The sequence below is a fragment of the Coffea arabica genome, chromosome 4c (genome assembly GCF_036785885.1).
Source record: "Coffea arabica cultivar ET-39 chromosome 4c, Coffea Arabica ET-39 HiFi, whole genome shotgun sequence".
NCBI lineage: Eukaryota > Viridiplantae > Streptophyta > Magnoliopsida > Gentianales > Rubiaceae > Coffea > Coffea arabica.
The window spans coordinates 5,545,212-5,564,146 of record NC_092316.1 but is presented as its reverse complement, the minus strand read 5'-3'; the positions used below and the strand labels follow the sequence as shown (position 1 = coordinate 5,564,146).

Here is an 18,935-nt window from a genome sequence, read left to right as displayed (position 1 = left end):
ATTGCACTGTGACAAATCATTGGCTCCGTTAACAAAAATGATTCCATCAACGATGAGTTCAAGCTCCAATGACTCCACATTTCAGCCAAAAGTCGTGGTATTTGATAAACTCGTGCAGCTTCAAACGACTTTATTTGAAAAGCTCACGCACCAGTTTTTTTCTTCCTTCTCCCTCATTCCTTCAGCCTTCAGAACCCTCTCATGATCATCATGGCATCCCAAAAACACACACTCACACACTAAACCTCATCAAACTCCATATAATCGGACGTTGTCTTCAATTCATTAGCCTTCCCCAAATTTAATGGCCGGAGGTCCTTCACTAATGGATTCCTTGTTCCAACGATCCTTGGAGGATTTAATCAAAGGCCTCCGTCTCCACAACCTCGCTGCCGGCACCGCTGCCGGAACACCCGAATCCTCCACTTTTCTCTCGAAATCCATCGATGAGGTTCGCCGCGAGATCAAATCAACAGACCAACAAACCAAAACCACCGCGCTTCAAAAGCTTACCTATCTTCACTCCCTCTATGCCATCGACATGTCCTGGGCCGCTTTCCATGCAATCGAGCTCTCCTCCTCCACCATCTTCAATTCAAAACGGACCGGTTATCTTGCCGCCTCGATTTCCTTCAACTCCTCCACGGATGTCATACTCCTCCTCACCCATCAGCTCCGGAAAGACCTCAATTCGGGCAACCCCCATGAGGTAAGCCTCGCTCTTCAGACGCTTTCTTCGATTTGTACTCCCGATTTAGCACGCGATTTGACGCCCGAATTGTTTACTTTATTGAATAGCAATAAGGGGTTTATTAAGAAGAAAGCTATTGCTACTGTTTTGAGGGTTTTTGAATTGTACCCAGATTCCGTGAGGGTGTGTTTTAAGCGATTAGTCGAGAATTTAGAGAATGCTGATGTGGGTATTGTTTCCGCCATCGTTGGAGTGTTTTGTGAGCTAGCTAATAAAGAACCTAGATCGTATTTGCCTCTAGCCCCCGAGTTTTATAGGATTTTGGTGGATTCTAGGAACAATTGGGTTTTGATTAAGGTTTTGAAGATCTTTGCCAAGTTGGTGCCTTTAGAGCCAAGGTTGGGGAAAAGAGTTGTGGAGCCGATTTGTGAGCATTTGAGGCGTACTGGGGCAAAATCGTTGGCTTTTGAGTGTATTAGGACGATTGTGTGTAGTTTAACTCAGCATGAGTTAGCCGTGAAGCTTGCAGCTGAGAAGATTAGGGAGTTTTTGACTGAAGACGATCCGAATCTTAAGTATCTTGGATTGCAAGCGCTTGCTGCTATTGCACCTAAGTCCTTGAATGCTGTTGTGGAGAATAAGGAGGTTGTGATTAAGTCCTTGAGTGATGAGGATGTCAATATTAAATTTGAGGCCCTAAGGCTTGTAATGGCTATGGTTTCAGAGGACAATGTAGCAGAAATTTGTAGAGTTTTGATTAATTATGCACTCAAATCTGACCCAGAATTTTGTAATGAGATCCTAGGGTCTATCTTGTCAACTTGTTCGAGAAATTATTATGAGACAATTGTTGATTTTGACTGGTATGTTTCACTTCTTGGGGAAATGGCGAGGGTTCCACATTGCCAGAAGGGAGAGGAAATTGAGAACCAGCTTGTAGACATTGGCATGAGAGTTAGGGATGTTAGACCGGAGGTTGTTCATGTTGGGCGTGATTTATTGATTGATCCTGCGTTGCTTGGAAATCCTTTCATCCACAGAATTTTATCTGCGGCTGCTTGGGTTTCTGGGGAGTATGTTGAATTCTGCAAAAATCCATTTGAGCTCATGGAAGCATTATTGCAACCAAGAACCAATCTTTTGCCACCTTCAGTGAGGGCTGTGTATATCCAGTCTGCATTTAAGGTATTGACATTCGCTGCGTATTTTTATTTCTATCCAGAAGAAGCTCTTGCTGCATCTATCTCAGGAGTGGGAGAGTCTGTACACAATGGTTGGTGTGAACAAAGTTCTGATTCTGTAAGTGGTCAAACTGTTACTTTTAGTGAACCAGATGAGGGGTTTAATCCAAGAATGCTGCATCAACCGCAAAAAGATGCTTCTGGAAATGATGGGAAGAAAATGATTAGCGATCTTGAGCAGGTGTCTTCCTGTTCTGTGAAGATGGGTCATTTCACCAAAGATTGTTTGGTTGGGATGGTAAATCTTGTTGAATCAACACTGAGACCAATGGCAGGTAGTCATGAAGTGGAGATACAGGATAGGGTGAAGAATGTCCTTGGTTTGATTGAGTTGATTCGACAAGAAATACATGGTTGCTTGGTCCCAAAGGAAGAAGAAAATGATAGGGGAGAACTGAAAGCCTGTGAAATTGTCAGAGTGATGCACGATGCCTTCTCTGAAGAGCTTGGGCCAGTTTCGTTGAGTGCTCAAGGCAGGGTGCCTCTTCCTGATGGTTTGGAGCTTAAGGAGAATCTCAGCGACTTAGAAGCAATATGTGGTGATTTTAGAATACCTGTTTTGAGTTCATTTTCCCTTGAAAAACCTCGATCCCTGGAAAAGGATGTGGTTACGGTTTCTGACCAACAAAATGAGGAAGAGTGCGAACCGTCAAGTGAGTCAACATCTCTACTCACGGAGCATCGCAAACGGCATGGGATATATTATCTTCCTTCAGAGAAAAAGGAAAAAGTTCCAAATGATTATCCACCTGCTAATGACCTCAGTATGCAAGATAAAGTAAATGATGAGGTAGATTATCTGGTTAAACTTACAGAGAAATCACTTGTCCCTAAGAAAAAGCCAATAGCAAAACCTAGGCCTGTGGTTGTAAAATTGGATGATGGAGATAGAATACACATCAATGAGACGCTACCTGAGCTGAAAGAGGATTTAATCTCTGATGCTGTGCAAGAGGTACTTCTAGGCAGTCAAGCTGTGGCATCATCGTCACGGACTGACAAGTCTGACAAATCATCAAATAGGCGAAGTAGGAAGGAGACCTTTAGGCCTTTGGAATCAAATGCTGATTCAACAACTGTGGAGATTGCTGAGCTTGGAAACAAGAATTCTAGAAGGATCAAACACCGTACTCATGGTAAAGAGAGAAGCCATAGAAGTTCAAAAAAGGCAACTGGTGAATCTGATCGATCAGATAGGCCTAATAGTAGTCATCCCCATGGCAAGCACAAGTCACGGCAAAGAGCAGATGGAATGGAGAATGTGGCAGCAGAGTCTCCGGTGATTCCTGATTTTCTTCTATAGCATTAGAGGACTGGGGTATTTTCTCTCACCCAGAGATTGACTATCCTTGTATTAAACTTCTTTTTGTCTGAGGTCAGTTTTCTTGTAAATTGTATAGAAATTTTTTCCCTAAAAGAAATTGTGGTTTGTTTCAAAATTTTCATTTCCTTTGTTGATTTTTTGTGTACGATAGAATTCATTCAATACAGAATGATTTTGGTTTGAGCATTTCTTGATCTTGCTGCTTGTCAGATGAAATGTGTCAAGGATTGATGGTTTTCTTGTTTTTATTTGTATATGCTCCTGTTCAAAGCCTCAGTTGATATTTATTTGCTTGCGGAATCCTAGTGAAATAACTAATACTTTTGTCACCCTAAAACTGGGAAAGGAATCCTATTGAATAACTAGTACTTTGTCACTCTCAAACTGGAAAAGGTACAGCTTTTAATCTTTGCGTCTTTTACCAGTTGGTGAGTGAATGCTTTTGAGTGGTTAGGAACCACTCAAAATTGCTGTCTGATACCAAAATTGCTGGTCAGGGTACAGAAGGGGCAATTGGTATATTCTTTTCGAGCAACAATCAAACTCTTTTAATTAAAGACTAGATCGGAAGATTGTACAAGAGGTAGAAACCTCAGTTACATCAGAAGTACTCTATTCTATTACACAAGACAATTAAATAATGTCCCCATTCTAATACTAAGTACCAATTTTCCTTCATGCGAGGATGGCCAGCCTGGTAGGCAGTAACCGAGGAGGTCCGGAACTAGTGGCTAAGGTTAAGACTCTAAGAATTAGAGGTCATAAATTCAAAATTTTTGTACCCCTCTCCTCTTCTTAAATCCCCTCTTACCCTCCTCCCTTGTCTGGGGGAAAAAAATAACCGAACAGTTTCAAATATGATTAATAGAAGAACTTCGTTTTAAGCAAGCTATTATGGTTAATTTACACAATTAGTCTCCCAAATGGGATTTACTGGATGAGGTTCACCTCAGATTATTTCTTTCTTCATCCATTTTTAGCTGGCAAGCAATTACGTCACCTAAAAAAGACTCAAAATACAACCACATGCTATATTTGTGTTGGTTGCTAATAGCTATTTTTGAAGACTTTTTTCAGAACCTTCGTATAATCTGCTAGTGCGTGATCCAGCGAACTGTTTTGTTTTTTAAGTTAGTCCAGTTTGCAAGCCCTGGCTTAGGCATAAAACAAAGCACCATATAGTCCTCTCTAACGTTTTCTCTTGTTCTTGGACACATGACTTCATCAGTAGAATATGAAATAGGTAGAGGAAACAAATGTCGAGGTCTACAGAAACTTTTCGGAATTGGAAAGATGGTGCAACTTGCCGGGGCATTGAATGTACTCGTTTAGTTTTCTTGGTCTACTCTATATATCGAGGTCTACTCAAAGAATCAAACTAGGTATTAATACTAGGTAAGAGGTAACTTGTCGAAGCATCATACCATTGTGAATTTGGCTCACAATGTAAAAGGGTTTCGATCTTGTATTCTGCCAGTGACCATTAACGTGCTTAAGCAAGCCAACCAAAGTTGACCCGATGCTTGAGGGGTGACCGGGAGGTGCTTATCGCCCGGTATCTGAGGATTCTTGGACATATCGTTTCATCTTACCTTGCGGTTGAAGTGATGTTACAAGTTGGCCAATGAGTCCGTCCCTTAATAATGGGGCAGAGCTACTGCTTCATATTCATTGTATGCTAAAGCTCTCTTCTTCATCTCTCTGATGAATGGAAGAGCAACGTCAATTCATGGCTAAGCTTTATATTGCACGATTAGTGCAGTTGCATCATGCATTTGGTGTTCTGTATTTTGTCATTGGCTTGTCTTTGGGAGTCACCGGTGGTATGTATCTTGAGAGATTTCTTTCACTAGAGAACATTAACTCAATTCCCAATCTTACATCGTTCCAACAGGCATCAACCCTGATAGAATTACCATTCAAACAGCCAAGAACATCACCACTGCCTCCACCATCCCCGCACGAAGGCGGTATTCCCCCGCCTGCTATTAGTAGTTTCGTGCCGGAGGATCAGTTGCAATTTCTTAGGCACAAAATGGACGACAGTGAACTGTTTTGGCGTGCATCTATGGTGCCTATGGTTGAGGAGTTTGCTTACGAGTATGCTCCGAAGGTTGCTTTCATGTTCTTGGCCAAAGGGCCGATACCATTGGCTCCCTTGTGGGAGAGGTTTTTTCATGGACACAATGGATCATACTCTATTTATGTTCATTCAGACCCCTCTTACATTGGAGAAGAGCCTGAAGATTCTGTTTTCCATCGAAGAAGAGTTCCTAGCAAGGTTCGTAACGCTTTGATACGTTAGACTGCATTTTAGCCTTCGAGAATTAAAAGGTTGGTTTGAATAGTGAATTCTTTCTCAATACAATATATTTTCCTAATTTTTTTCAAAATGCCCAAGCATTAGGATCAAATCAAATGGCTCTTTTCTCAAAGACTTTTACCTCCAACTTTCGTTTGTGTTCCATTCGTCAACTTCATAAATTCCAAGTTATTACACAACACAGTTACACGGAGCTGGGTTCTGTGCTGCTCTGATGAAGTTGCTACTTTTTTTACCGCAGAAAACTGGGGAAGCATGAGCAGAAGGTATACAGGTTAATTGCACAATGCCCCATTGAACTACCACTCCTTTGCAATTTCGTGCCCTGTACATTACAATGAACCCAAAAATGTTATGCAAAATATCCTCACAAATGTACAACAACTTGCAATTAATTTTATTAGGGAGGGAGCTGTAATGATGCTTTGAACAACTTGCAATTAATTTCAATGAGATGTAGTATGATAAATCATATTGTTATAAAAAGAATATTTTTTTTAATTGCAGGGAGGGAGATAGGTAGAATTTAAAAAATTAAGACAGACGTGAGATTAACATCTAGAACTTCTAATTATTAAGGGGCTGCAAAAAGAACATTTAATAACTGATTTTCTTCCTTTCTCTTGAATGAATAACAAGATTGAGGTAAATTCCATTTGACTCTGCCTTAAGAAACTAAAATCAACCGTGCAAGTGACAGAGTACTCATTTTGCATTTGACCGCAGCCGGTGCAATGGGGAACAGCATCAATGATAGATGCTGAGCGACGACTTCTAGCCAATGCACTGCTTGACTTCACGAATGAAAGATTTGTGCTGCTATCAGAAACGTGCATTCCTTTGTTCAACTTCACAACAATTTACAACTACCTAATAAGGTCAAATCACAGTTTCATTGGCTCAGCTGACGATCCAAGAAAAAGTGGTCGTGGCAGATATAATAAAGCAATGTCGCCTGCAATATCAATATCTCAATGGCGAAAAGGGTCCCAGTGGTTTGAGGTCAACCGCAAGGTTGCCATAAGAATTATATCAGACAGAAAATATTACCCCATTTTTGCTGAGCATTGCAGCCCTCCATGCTATAATGATGAGCACTACATTCCCACGCTTGTGAATATTCTATTGCCAGAAGAGAACTCGAACAGGAGCGTGACTTGGGTAGATTGGTCCAGAGAAGGTCCTCATCCGGGAAGATTTGACTGGAGAAATGTCAATGCAGAGTTTATGAATCAGGTAAGGTTTGGTACTACGAACTGTACTTACAATGGTAAGAACTCTTCCTCATGTTTTTTGTTTGCTAGAAAATTTGTTCCCAATTCTCTTAAACGTTTGCTAGAGCTTTCTCCGTTGTTGTTTGGCTGAAACTCTTTGAAATACGGCATATTTCAATCTAATCACAGGTTACATTTCATTTCTACGAGCGATTTCTGATCTCTGTCTTTTGCTGATTTCTCATAACGTGCCTACACTTTCAAAATCTATAACAAGGAAAGAACAGAAGAATTAATGCTTAGTTACTCGTGCTAATCACGTAATTGTTAATGTAATTTATATTTAATCTCTTTTTGGTTCATCGATGTATCAAAAAATCAATACCTGAGTTCATAAACTATTTCAATCATGTAAATACGGGTTTCAACTTGCGATAATCATCAAGATTACCAGTCATTTGGATTGTTGTGTAATTATACCCCCCCCCCCCAAAACAACAAAAAAAACCATAGTTATTAAACCCAACCCGGGAAGGAACCCGGCGAAGGAGGTGGGTCAACGGGTTACTGGTTGAACCGGTGGGTGAGTGGTTGAACCGGTGGGTCACTACATATATTTAAATATTATATTTCATAATTATTTATATAAGATATATGATATAAATTGTAATAAATAATGTCATAACAAAAGCTCATTTAATTTAATTTGTTATAAAATAATTAATTCATATAAGAATCAATCAAATATAAAGTTATTTATTAATATACCAAACTTCAAGTGTAAAATTTTATCTATATTTAGTGTAATTATCTAGCTTATTTATGAATTTTAAGTGTAAAAATTTATTAAAAATAATATTTGTCTTTAAATGAATTATGTAATATGTTATTTTTGGAATCCATTTTATAACTTATAGAGTTTGGAGGGTAATAAATTTTTATTAAAAGATTCCAAATAAATTTGTTTTAGAGAAAAAAAGATAGAATTGAAAAACATTTATATATCTTACTAAAACTACTATATCAACATATTTAGAAGTAGTTTGGTGGTAAGCAAGTGGTAGTGCGGGGGCAGAGGTCGGAAATTCGATTTCCAACAATAGCAGTATAATTTTTCCACAAAATCCGGTTAGTGACAAAACTGGCCAAAACCGGCCGGGTTTCCGGTTTAACCCGGTTCGACCGCCGGGTCGTTGACTAAGTCAACGGTCTCTTTGCACAAACGATCTGATTCCAAACCCGGTCCGGTCCAATGACCGGTCCACTGATTTGACCGGTTCGACTGCCGGGGCGGGCCGGGTTTAATAACTATGAAAAAAACACATTTCTAATGTATAATCATCAGTATTATATATATATAAATATATAAACATCGGTACTAGGTTGACAAAAATATAATTTACGAGTGATTTAATATATTAATTTTCTAATAAAGTCTAATAAATCATCGGTACTAGGTTGACAAAAATATATATTAATTTTTTAATGTATAATCATCAGTATTTTATCATAAAGTGTCATGCATTTTGAACTTATTAGGGAGTAAGTAGAGTCCGCATAATCAAATGACGGACCAGATTAGATACATTTCGGCTTGAGAATTGCGTATTATATATGGCTTGAAAAGTGATGAAGGTCACAGTCCTTGTAGCCATGTTCTGAGGATGGCACATTAAAGACTGGTGCATATCTGGGACTGGTGTTCTTTGTTTTTGGAACGACTAGCTAGACTTCATGTGATCAAAGACGTAAAAAAACTAGACGGAGAAGACGTCAACTTTTGTAGCCTCCGATAAAGGAAAGCTGGTAATCGATCTATGGCGTGGTTTAGCCGGCGTTGAACACATGATGGATTTTTGGACAATGACGGGATAATCTCCTTAATTACTTGGGTTGCTACCTGTCAAGAGATCGCGCGACGCGCGGTGACAAGCAGTAACAAAAAAGGTCCATATCCAGCATCTTGTCAGCAACTAATTTTCTAATTACGCTGATGGGCTAAGCCAAAAGGCTTTTGTCATTCTTGTAGTATTTTTTTTATATATATATAAAAAACATCATCATTCATCAAATCTACATTAATAGCAAAAATTATATATAAACAGATCTGAAGAACATAAATCTCACTAGTTATCAGACTATTACACTGTGAAAACAAGTTCATATATTAATGTGAGATCCAACGAGATAGTTCTAAAAAAATTCTAATTTCATAACCAAATCTGAGAAAACTTAGATTAATAAAGAAATGTAAAAATTAACAAAACTCTCCGTTAGAATTTCGAAAAGAAGAGAAAACTCTCACCAGAAATTCTTAGAAAAAGGAGAAAACTCTCATTATGAATCTCTAGGGGAAAGAAAACTCTCACTAGGATCCTAGGAGACTTCATTTCAAAAAAAAAAAAAAAAAAAAAAAGGAGACCAATTCCATGGGAGACCAATTCCATGAGAAAAAGACGTTTTGTCTGCAAGATTAGAAAAAAGGTTAGAGAAGAGGAGAAACATAATTTTCTTCTAGGACATCTAAGTCTGGGCTAACCAAGAAGGGAAAATGTTGTTTTTGTAACCCAATAATTTTTCAGAATAAATTACAAGATAAAATACTTCAGTTAAACTTTTACAGATAATTATATATTAAGTCTATCTCTTATCATGTGCTCTTCGGACAAACAATAGAAGAATTCATACATTCTTTTTAACCAATGTGGATGAGTATCACAATTTTGGATTATTCGAATGCATAATTTCTTCTTTTCTAGAATTGGATAGACATAACATGTGAGTATGAGAAGGGGCTGTGGCTGATGACAATGATTCCTCATATCAAAAGTTTTCTTCTGGTTCAAATGTAAGCCATTTAAACGTAAACCTTATAGCAGCCTGCGTGGAAAAGCAAGAGGAAATGAGAGAAAAGAAAGCAACCCATGCAGCTTCTTTTGAATTGCAGACAATGTTGAATATTAGTCGCTGGCAAATCACATGTATTTGAGAAAAGTTGAAAGGGATTTCCTTCCCATCAAAAGTGGAAATCAGAAATTGAACGCCCAGATGCCATTTTCGCAAGAACTAGTCATGACCACGTTAAGAAAACCTTTATACTCTCATATCTAAATGCTTTGGTACGTACTGCCCTTGCCGTGTTCATTGGTTAAGGTATGTAGCCGAGACATGCAGCAACCAATAATTTTTAAGCACAAGGACATTTGCCTATTTAAGATATATATATAGTGTGTGTGTGTGTGTGAAAAAAAGATAACAAAGTAGAAAATGCTCATAGGCCATGAAGTTGCATTTTGAGTGATTGTTTTTCTTCCCTTCTCCCAAGTCTATACCCACTAGTCTAATTGCTATTTTCCAGTGGTTGCTGTTTTACAAATGACTGCCACCACTCAATAAAAACTTTAAAGAGTAGACGGCCAGATAGGAAAATTTGATTTAATCTAGTTCTTGCAGACTGTTTTATTGGTTTTCTAGAGATCGAGTTAACTATAAGGTGTAACAGATCCACAAAATTTTTTTTAATGCATTAGATAGTTGAGGCTAAAATTGCGGACAAACTTTACTAGGAAAATTGAAGAGAAAGATGAGGTATATTGACCTTTGAACTCCCCAAGTTCAGGAGCTTGTATAGTGGCTTAGACATTTGCATTCCACTTGGAATGTTACATTCATCTCGCTTTCATGACAAGACATCAATTCGCTCGCTCTCTCCACACAGACAAAAAGCGCACACACTTATACACAGGCAAAAACACGCTCACGAGCGACCCCCAGCTTCTTGTTCCTTCTGTCTTGTTCCAAGAGGCACGGCCAATTGCATTTTTCAGATTACTTGATTTGGAGAAATAGGTACTTTTTTGAGTTATTCATTTGCAATTGGAAAGGCCTTTCCATTTAAAGAACAGGCGGCTTATTGCAACAGGTAAAATTATCAAGTCAAAAGGCAGTTAGATTCCTTTTTTTCTTTCTTTCTTTTTTTCATCACAGCAAAGATTGATCGTCTTGATTGTTCTAGGGTATCTCAAGAATTGCGTGATAATACTCGCCTTTGACCGTTTGAGAAGCATGTTGGAATAAGACAAGAAGGAAGAGATTAACCTTTTTATCCGCCTAGCTAAAAAAAGTGGCTTATCTCCAATTAATTTTACATGTCTGTCAAGGTGATTTACAACTTTTACATACATACATACATGATCTTCTTTTTATCTACTCTATAGCCCGTGAAGTTCTTTGACCACAGTTCCAGCACCACCCTCAAGAGAAGAGGTTAAACTCATTGTACCCAACTTCAACAATCTAGCTTCTTTTCCTCCCCATCTCTCGCTCTCTGCATGTGTTAGTGCGTGTGTGTGTGTGTGACGCCCAAAACAAAGCTGTTCCACATCCCTGTAAAAAGGCACTACGTACTCTATAGCAATAGTATATGCCTTTCGTCAGGGGCAAACAACTTAGGTTGGTTTGATGCGCGAATTTATTGATAAACTATGTGGTGTATTCAATAGCCACATAGTTGTATGATGATATGACAGAAATGAAAATCAGCAGGAAGGAAATGTCAAGTAACTATTGAATACATCACGTTTCACAAGTAGACCCGTATATAGATCGGGTCTACTAGGCATATATATATATATATGTTCTTCAACATATATCTTTCAACAGAACAGAGAAAACCTCTATTGTAAACCTCCCTTTAGTCCTCACAATTATTCTCTCCCATCGAACACGGCAGAAATAAGACACACCCGAGAAGATGAAACAGGGTCATCAGCAACAACAGCAGCAGCAGCAACAACAATTGCAAATATCAAATTTGTTCAGCTTCCAAAGATATCTCCATAACCTTGTACTCTATTTTATGTTCTTTGGCACTGGATTAGTTATTGGAGTAAGTCTAAGTTTTTATCTAGCCGAGAATCCCTTCAACTTGCAATTCAAGTTATTCTCTACCAGCCAATCAACTCTACCACTGCCACCACCTCCGCCACCTTCGCCATCCCCTCCACCTCCTCCGCCACCTGTATTATGTCCTGCACCTGCACCGGTACCCGGTTCCTATCCGCCGCCGATAGTGTTTCCACCACCACAACCTCCAAGATTGATCACACTAAAAGATTTCACGACCCCAAAAAATTTGACGCACCAGATGACCGATGAGCAGTTGCTTTGGAGGGCTTCAATGGTGCCCCGGATCAATGAATATCCATTCAAGCGCACCCCTAAGGTTGCATTCATGTTTCTTGTTAGAGGAGAATTGCCACTGGCACGCCTTTGGGAACGATTTTTCAAAGGGCATGAAGGGCTTTACTCCATTTATATTCATTCCTCCCCATCTTACAACGGTACAATGCCTGACGGTTCAGTGTTTCATGGCCGAAACATCCCTAGTAAGGTACGTCTCAAGCAATTCTCCACACACATTCATTTTCTAAATCATCTTCATCATGTTGTACGTTAATCATTAGGGATTGTGCATTTTTGTGTAGTTAATATCTGGCATTATTAATTGTTTTATGTTATGCGAATTTTGGCGTTCTTCGTGGTCCCTTTTTTTTTTTTAAAAAAAAAAAAAAAATCTACTCATAGCTCATAGATCAAGGTATTCAAAAAAGAATGCATGGAGATCTAACGAGAGAGGACGCGAAATACAAGTGGTTAAAAATCATGTCTAATAGTAGGAACATTAATTTACATTCATGACATTGTTTTATCGACCGCTTAATATGATTAGAATTTTGAGATTAGATTGCAAAGAATGTTCCTTCTTAATTACATTGCGTGTCACTGGGTGTTTGCTTATAGTTTTTTAAATTTAGACAAACGTGACAAGTTAAAAAAAAAAAAAACAATTGTAATAGCAAATGCTCCTATAATTCAATAATTTGAATCCTGAAAGAGTTAAATTACTAGAATATTTGAAGTTAAAGGGGTGTTTTCATAATTTACCAAAATTACAATCTCCAGCTGCCAGCAATGAAAATAAATCATAGTACTATTTCTTTTTTTTTTTTTTTGACTGATCATCTTCTTAACTGATCTGATATGTCTGTCCTCCTTCAAAGTTAAAAGAAGAAAATAAAGACAGCAAAACATCTGGTGTTATAGCAAGTGGATTATAAGTTTTCAATGGTCTCGTAGAAATTATAGGAAGTAGCTAGTCAAAGCTTACGGCCATTAACAGGGCTAAGCGCGTAAAATTTTCCTATAAAAAAGCACTAACATAAGATGTGAAGTCAGTGCACTTAGGCTTGACAAGTGGACTTTTTTCTCTTTTTTTTTTTTGGGGGCAAATTATTGGCACCAACATATATATATATATATATATTGATGTGCCTAACTATACAGCAAAATTGGAAACCTGTCCAGATGAACCCAAATCACTATTGGGTTCAGAAGACAATTTAAATAGAATTTTGGGATGGATGGTCAACTCCTGCAAATAGTGGATGTAATCAAGAAGTTGGGTATCTATCATTTTCAGTCTTGGGAAATTTTGGGAGAAGATGGATCCTAGTTTTCTTACGGACAAGCTTAAAGTTAACAGTTTAATGATCTTTTAAGAAAAACAAAAAAAAATAATAGAACATAAAATTTCTAGTTCTAAGGAGTGAGATTTGAGGTGCAAACGTGTAAATTATTGAAATTGGAAAAGCAATTGCATCCCAGGAAAGACTTTTAGATAATTTTTCTGTGCCTTAGCATTTTAATAAGGTTTATTACACATACATCACATAATAATCTTTTACGTATTTCAATGTTGCGGTTTAGTGCTTCGGTGGAAGGCCACCAATCACTGGCTAGTTTAGTTAGTTGAGTACTACAGTATCAATTACGAATTTTTGACTGAAATCATTTTTGTGGACTTCTTTTTTAATGATAAAAAGAAGTTGAAATTCGTCCTTTTCAGGAGAGAAGTTGAATTTTAGGGATGAAAACGACTTTCAAAATTTTCACTGTCAAGGTCCTAGTCAATCTAGACTAAAACCCGAAAAAAAGTAAGGAAAAGAAAAAAAAAAAAAAAGAGAAAGTCTTGGCCTGTATTAACCTTGTAGGTTCCATCCAATAAACAAACAGCCTCTCTGCAATCTTGAATCTTTCGAGACAATGTTCATACTCGCGACATGCGCGAACCTAAAGCAAGCTGAGGCAATCAACCTACAGTGATTTCAGGAATGGGCAAAGTTCATGTTACTTAGGTTCCACTCCTTTGAAACCAAAGGAAATTAAATTCTTTCCTTTCAATTTTCTATAAAAGTTTCCAAAATTCCTTTCTTCATGCAAGAAAGAGATTAAGAAAAGTCACGGCAAAAGAGAAAGCAAAGGAAAACTCACTAGGGGAATGTTATACGGCCCTATGTTATTATATGTTGTTTCGCTTTATCCCGGCATAAATTCTTGTATTGACAAATTGGTTGGCCCTAGGAAGTAAGAGCACGCAAGTAGCTGATCAAACCCTCTCTTATTTGTACATAAGCCTTTTATTCATGTGATATCAGAGAAGATTTAGATGCGGTAAACATGACCAAAAACTTGAGTAAACCTGATTTTTATATATCCAATGGTTCATATTATACCACACCATCTCAACAAGGGGTGTGATACAATCTGGACCAGTGGATCTATGAAGACCAGATCTACCCAAGTGTGAACGGCTAAACATAGCATATTCTATGAAGTTCCAAATCATGAGCCAAAAGAGTTGTTAATCGTTCACCAATTGGAAGTCATTTTAGTCAAAGTCATGTTCAACAACTTGATTACTATTATTTTAAGACTAAATCTTATATACACTGACATTGTATAAATTATCACCGTTTGATTCATGACATGTGTGTGTAAAAGTTGAATTTTAAATTCAAATTTTACACAGTTGTCATTCATCCAACGCTGATAGTGTATACACTGTCAGTGCAGGAAAGATTAATCCTTATTTTAATACAGCAATACATCAACTTAAGATGTACTTTGGGGAACTAATTACTTTTGGAGATACACAGTGCTTTTTTTTTCTTGATTCAAATGAAACTTTAACTGTAAGATTAAGAGTCGACAGTCAAACTACAAATCTCGCACTTTTCAGTTGGTTAATGACATTAAGTACTTTGAGGCGTTCTCCTAGTGTTCAACCCGATTTCCATATTTGTTGGCCAGGGCCGGCCAATCTTCCTAAGTTTAAAAGGCCTAGTTTGAGAAGGCCTTAGGTGCAGGCCTGCCAACGTTGGCATCTTGCTGATTACTTTTGGAGATAATTTCAGAAACCTCCCCTGAGGGCTATTTATTTTTTAGTTATTATTGCTATATTGTTGATTTTAATATCAAAACAAACAAACAAACAAGAGCTGCTAATTAAAAAATTAATTGATATTCAAAGCTATCAAAAATGTAGTATTAGTTTGACATTTAATCACGATGGAGACTGGGGACTGATAGTATTGTGATTTTGGTAACAAAGTATAAGAGTGATGAACAAGAAGGGAAATCGAAAAATGAAAAAGTATAAAATCCATCCTTTGTACAAAGCATAGCAAAGTATATAGTAAACAAAGGAGTTTCATTAGAATGTTAATGTTTGTATTGTCATTTTAAATGGGTAAGAGGGGTTGGTGTAATTTTTAAAATGTCAAAAATGTTAAGTGAAATTGTCGGAAACACCAGGGGAGGTTTCTAAAATTATCCCTTACTTTTACTGCATAGGTTACTATTTGGAAGGGCAAACTGTTATACCAGTACATGGTTACCTTCATATCTATTTCATTAGCGTACGAAACTGCTAGAGAGAATATGATTTTTTATTTGGATCACATTTCTTTTTCTTGAACTTTCCTTTTGCTGGATCCGGGACCAAACCGGAGTCTTAGAATCTCAAACTATTCGTGCCCACGTTCATGCAGGACGTTGAGTGGGGAAAAGTGAACATGATCGAAGCAGAAAGGCGTTTGCTAGCCAATGCTTTGCTTGATTTCTCTAACCAAAGATTTGTTCTTCTCTCAGAATCATGCATACCCTTGTTCAATTTCTCTACAATTTATAGTTACCTCATTAACTCGACCGAAACCTTTGTGGACTCCTACGATCTACCCGGTCCAACCGGCCAAGGCCGATACAACAAGAAGATGAAACCGGTTATCAACAAATCAGACTGGAGAAAAGGCGCCCAATGGTTCGAAATGGACCGGGAACTCGCAATCCAGGTGGTTTCAGACCGGATTTATTTCCCATTGTTCAAAAGATATTGCAAGTCTAGTTGTTATGCAGATGAACATTATTTGCCAACTTTTGTTGGGATGAAATATGGGAGGAAAAATTCTGATAGGACGTTGACTTGGGTTGACTGGTCAAAGGGTGGAGCCCACCCCCATAGATTCAGTAGATATGAGATCACCCCTGATTTCTTGAATCGGATGAGGAATGGACAAACTTGCGAGTATAATGGGCGGAAGACCAATATTTGCCACTTATTTGCAAGGAAGTTTTCGTGGACGGCTTTGGATAGGCTACTCATGTATGCTCCAAAGGTTATGGAGTTCAACTGACAGCATAGGTATAAAATATAAAGGTTCATTTTTGTGTTTGTAAGATTCTTTGGGGGTCGATTTTTAATTTGTACACACAGCAATTCATAGTTTTGAGAGGGTTAGTGTCTGACTGTACGTGCATAGGTATATTGTCGTCAAATTGATGACGCTAATTGATTAGATCTCATGGTTTGTGATAGGGGTGGACAAAATTATCCGCTAATCCAAAAATCCGTCGTATCCGATCCGAAAATTAGGATATCTGATTTTTATTATTTGATCGGGTCAAAAGAGGGTCGGGTACCCGCTAAGATGCGGTGCGGGTTAGGATCACATAATTAAAAACCCGCGAGTATCCGATCCGCCCCGCATATATATATTTATTTATTTATTTTATTTTTATTTTTATGCACACACTATAAAATAATAAGAACTAAATAAGTAATTTTATTGAACAAATTGCATTACAAATATGAGAGACTAGTTTATTTACAAGATTCATTTGTAGAGGCCATGATCTTATATTTTACAGAAAAAAGTTTAATTAATGTGGAATATATATATTAAAAATTGTGCTACTTATTTCAAACTTTTATTGATTTCGAATTCTTTTAATTTTTTTCCTTGATCTTATATTTTCCTCACATGCTTGTTTCTTGGTAGGAAACCTTTTTTTAGAAAAAAAATATTTCTTAAATCTTAAATGAATGTGTAAAATATAAAATTAAATTGGTATAAATCATTTTTTTTAAATTAAATGATAAATGGGGCGGGGCGGGTACCCATTGACCCGATCCTATCTCAGCGGGTGCCCGATAATATGCGGGGCGGGTAAGGGTCAAAAAATGGCTGACCCGTAAGGTGCGGGTCGGGACAGTCAAATGGTGAATGGGGCGGGTACCCGACCCGCGCCCACCCCTAGTTTGTGATTCACAATGTAATCTTTCTTATTTTATAATTCTGTTACATCTAATAATTTTTTAAATTAGATAGATATACCTGTGACATGTTCTATGTATTTTTTACTATTAGTGTAGTTTTCTTTATTAAGCAAATCGTATTGAACGATTTTCAACTACTTTATTAATAATAATATTGGCTTCTATTTTATCCAGGAAAAAAAAAAAAAGATTGCAGGATGATTCTTGTAAACCAATTCAAATTGAACCTTTTCTCATTAACCCCCACAGAAAGTTTTAATAACTTTTTTCATTTTACCCCCACATGATTTAATTGGATCACATTTTCCTAAATTAATGTAATCAACCCTAGCAACAAATCCATTGGATATTTGACGAGAAAAGAAAAGAGAAAACAATCCATTGGATTTTGTTGTGTAAAATGTATATGTTGAACAGAAAATAAATGCACTGATTTGGTTAGAAATGAGTCACATCACATGTAGGAAAATTAAAAAAAAAAATCAAAATAAGTTCCCATTGAAAATAACTACTATTTGCGAGCAAATGTGCCATCATGTGCATATAGCTTAACCCCACATTCACCAAATAATTACTTTTATGAAGTTTTTATTTGTACTTTCGTGCAAAATACGTTGGTCATATGATGAAATCGGATTTAAATTGAGAATGCTTGATTGATCTTATAAATATTTATTATTATGTCCATGCTTATTCTTATGTGTGTCTACCTAATCATGCATGGGAGTTAAAATTCACAAACCCAAATCATTCTACCAACTCCTCAATCTCTTCAACCTTTGCGATGCTGCTCCTAGAGCATTCATATGAAAGTAATGGAAAAAAAAAAAAAACTTGAAAACTAATCGTCGGATGGTTTTAGTCTGGTAGTTAAAATTGAAATTTCAGAATTCAGAAATTGTGGATTCAAATATATATCCTCTCCTCACTTTTTAAATCTCAAATAGGTTTCCAACTTTCCATAAATGCGCTTGATTGATAGTAGAATATACGATGAAGTTTCGTGGTAACTTTGGCAAGACCACCACCACCAAGGCTACTTTTGATTGCACTGACAGAGGCAGAACACCACGTAAATTCTCGCAGTCCAATGCATCGTTGATGTAGCAATCAAGTAGTAATGACTAGATATTCCTATGCCTCTCTTTCCTTTTTTTTAATCTAGTCAAAATATGAATATAATCTACTAGTTAGTTATAATCTTCAGTAGGACGTCGTTAACATCGTAGCAATATAAACAAAAAACTAATTATCTGTTGCCCTCCTCAACGTTAAACACCAAATTTTTACCATATGTCTTTCTTGTCTTGATGAATCTTATCACCTTTCTATAATCATGTTATTAATTAAGTTTCCCACTCTATTTACCACAATCACAGCAAAAGCGACACATAGAGAAAACAAATCGCGTTATGCTTTCAAAAACACACACAAGCGCGCGGCCGCACACACACAAACACACAATCGCGTTGTGGTTTAAAAAATGTCACACGTCTTCACCAGAAACCGTGTAAAGGGTCGGACAAGAAAGTGCCCAAAAGGGGTGTTGATTTTTAGTGGGTCAACTTGGAAAAAATCTCAATAGAGTTCAAATGATAACGACCATTCCCGTCTGCCCTATGACAAATTATGTCGTTAGATGTGTGATATGTCTCCTTCGAAATTGACGAAGTTCTTGTTCAAGGA

At 37.3% G+C, this 18,935-nt stretch overlaps 4 protein-coding genes across 4 annotated transcripts; all 4 read left to right on the top strand.

Moving 5' to 3' along the window:
- Positions 1-80: 80 nt before the first annotated feature.
- Positions 81-3,442, top strand: LOC113740204 (AP-3 complex subunit delta-like). Its single transcript, XM_027267737.2, has one exon. It carries the CDS (start codon positions 305-307, stop codon positions 3,233-3,235), a length of 2,931 nt encoding a protein of 976 aa, XP_027123538.1. The 5' UTR covers positions 81-304; the 3' UTR covers positions 3,236-3,442.
- Positions 3,443-4,251: 809 nt separating this feature from the next.
- On the top strand, positions 4,252-6,412 carry LOC113740205 (uncharacterized). The gene is made up of 3 exons (XM_072045041.1): positions 4,252-5,537; positions 5,821-5,853; positions 6,306-6,412. The coding sequence occupies exons 1-2, from the start codon at positions 4,965-4,967 to the stop codon at positions 5,836-5,838; spliced, it is 591 nt and encodes a 196-aa protein (XP_071901142.1). The 5' UTR covers positions 4,252-4,964; the 3' UTR covers positions 5,839-5,853; positions 6,306-6,412.
- LOC140005040 (glycosyltransferase BC10-like) lies at positions 6,330-6,954 on the top strand. Its single transcript, XM_072045112.1, has 2 exons — positions 6,330-6,815; positions 6,919-6,954. The coding sequence occupies exons 1-2, from the start codon at positions 6,330-6,332 to the stop codon at positions 6,952-6,954; spliced, it is 522 nt and encodes a 173-aa protein (XP_071901213.1).
- Positions 6,955-11,130: 4,176 nt separating this feature from the next.
- Positions 11,131-16,574, top strand: LOC113740460 (glycosyltransferase BC10). Its single transcript, XM_027268089.2, has 2 exons — positions 11,131-12,185; positions 15,685-16,574. The coding sequence occupies exons 1-2, from the start codon at positions 11,547-11,549 to the stop codon at positions 16,324-16,326; spliced, it is 1,281 nt and encodes a 426-aa protein (XP_027123890.2). The 5' UTR covers positions 11,131-11,546; the 3' UTR covers positions 16,327-16,574.
- Positions 16,575-18,935: the final 2,361 nt, after the last annotated feature.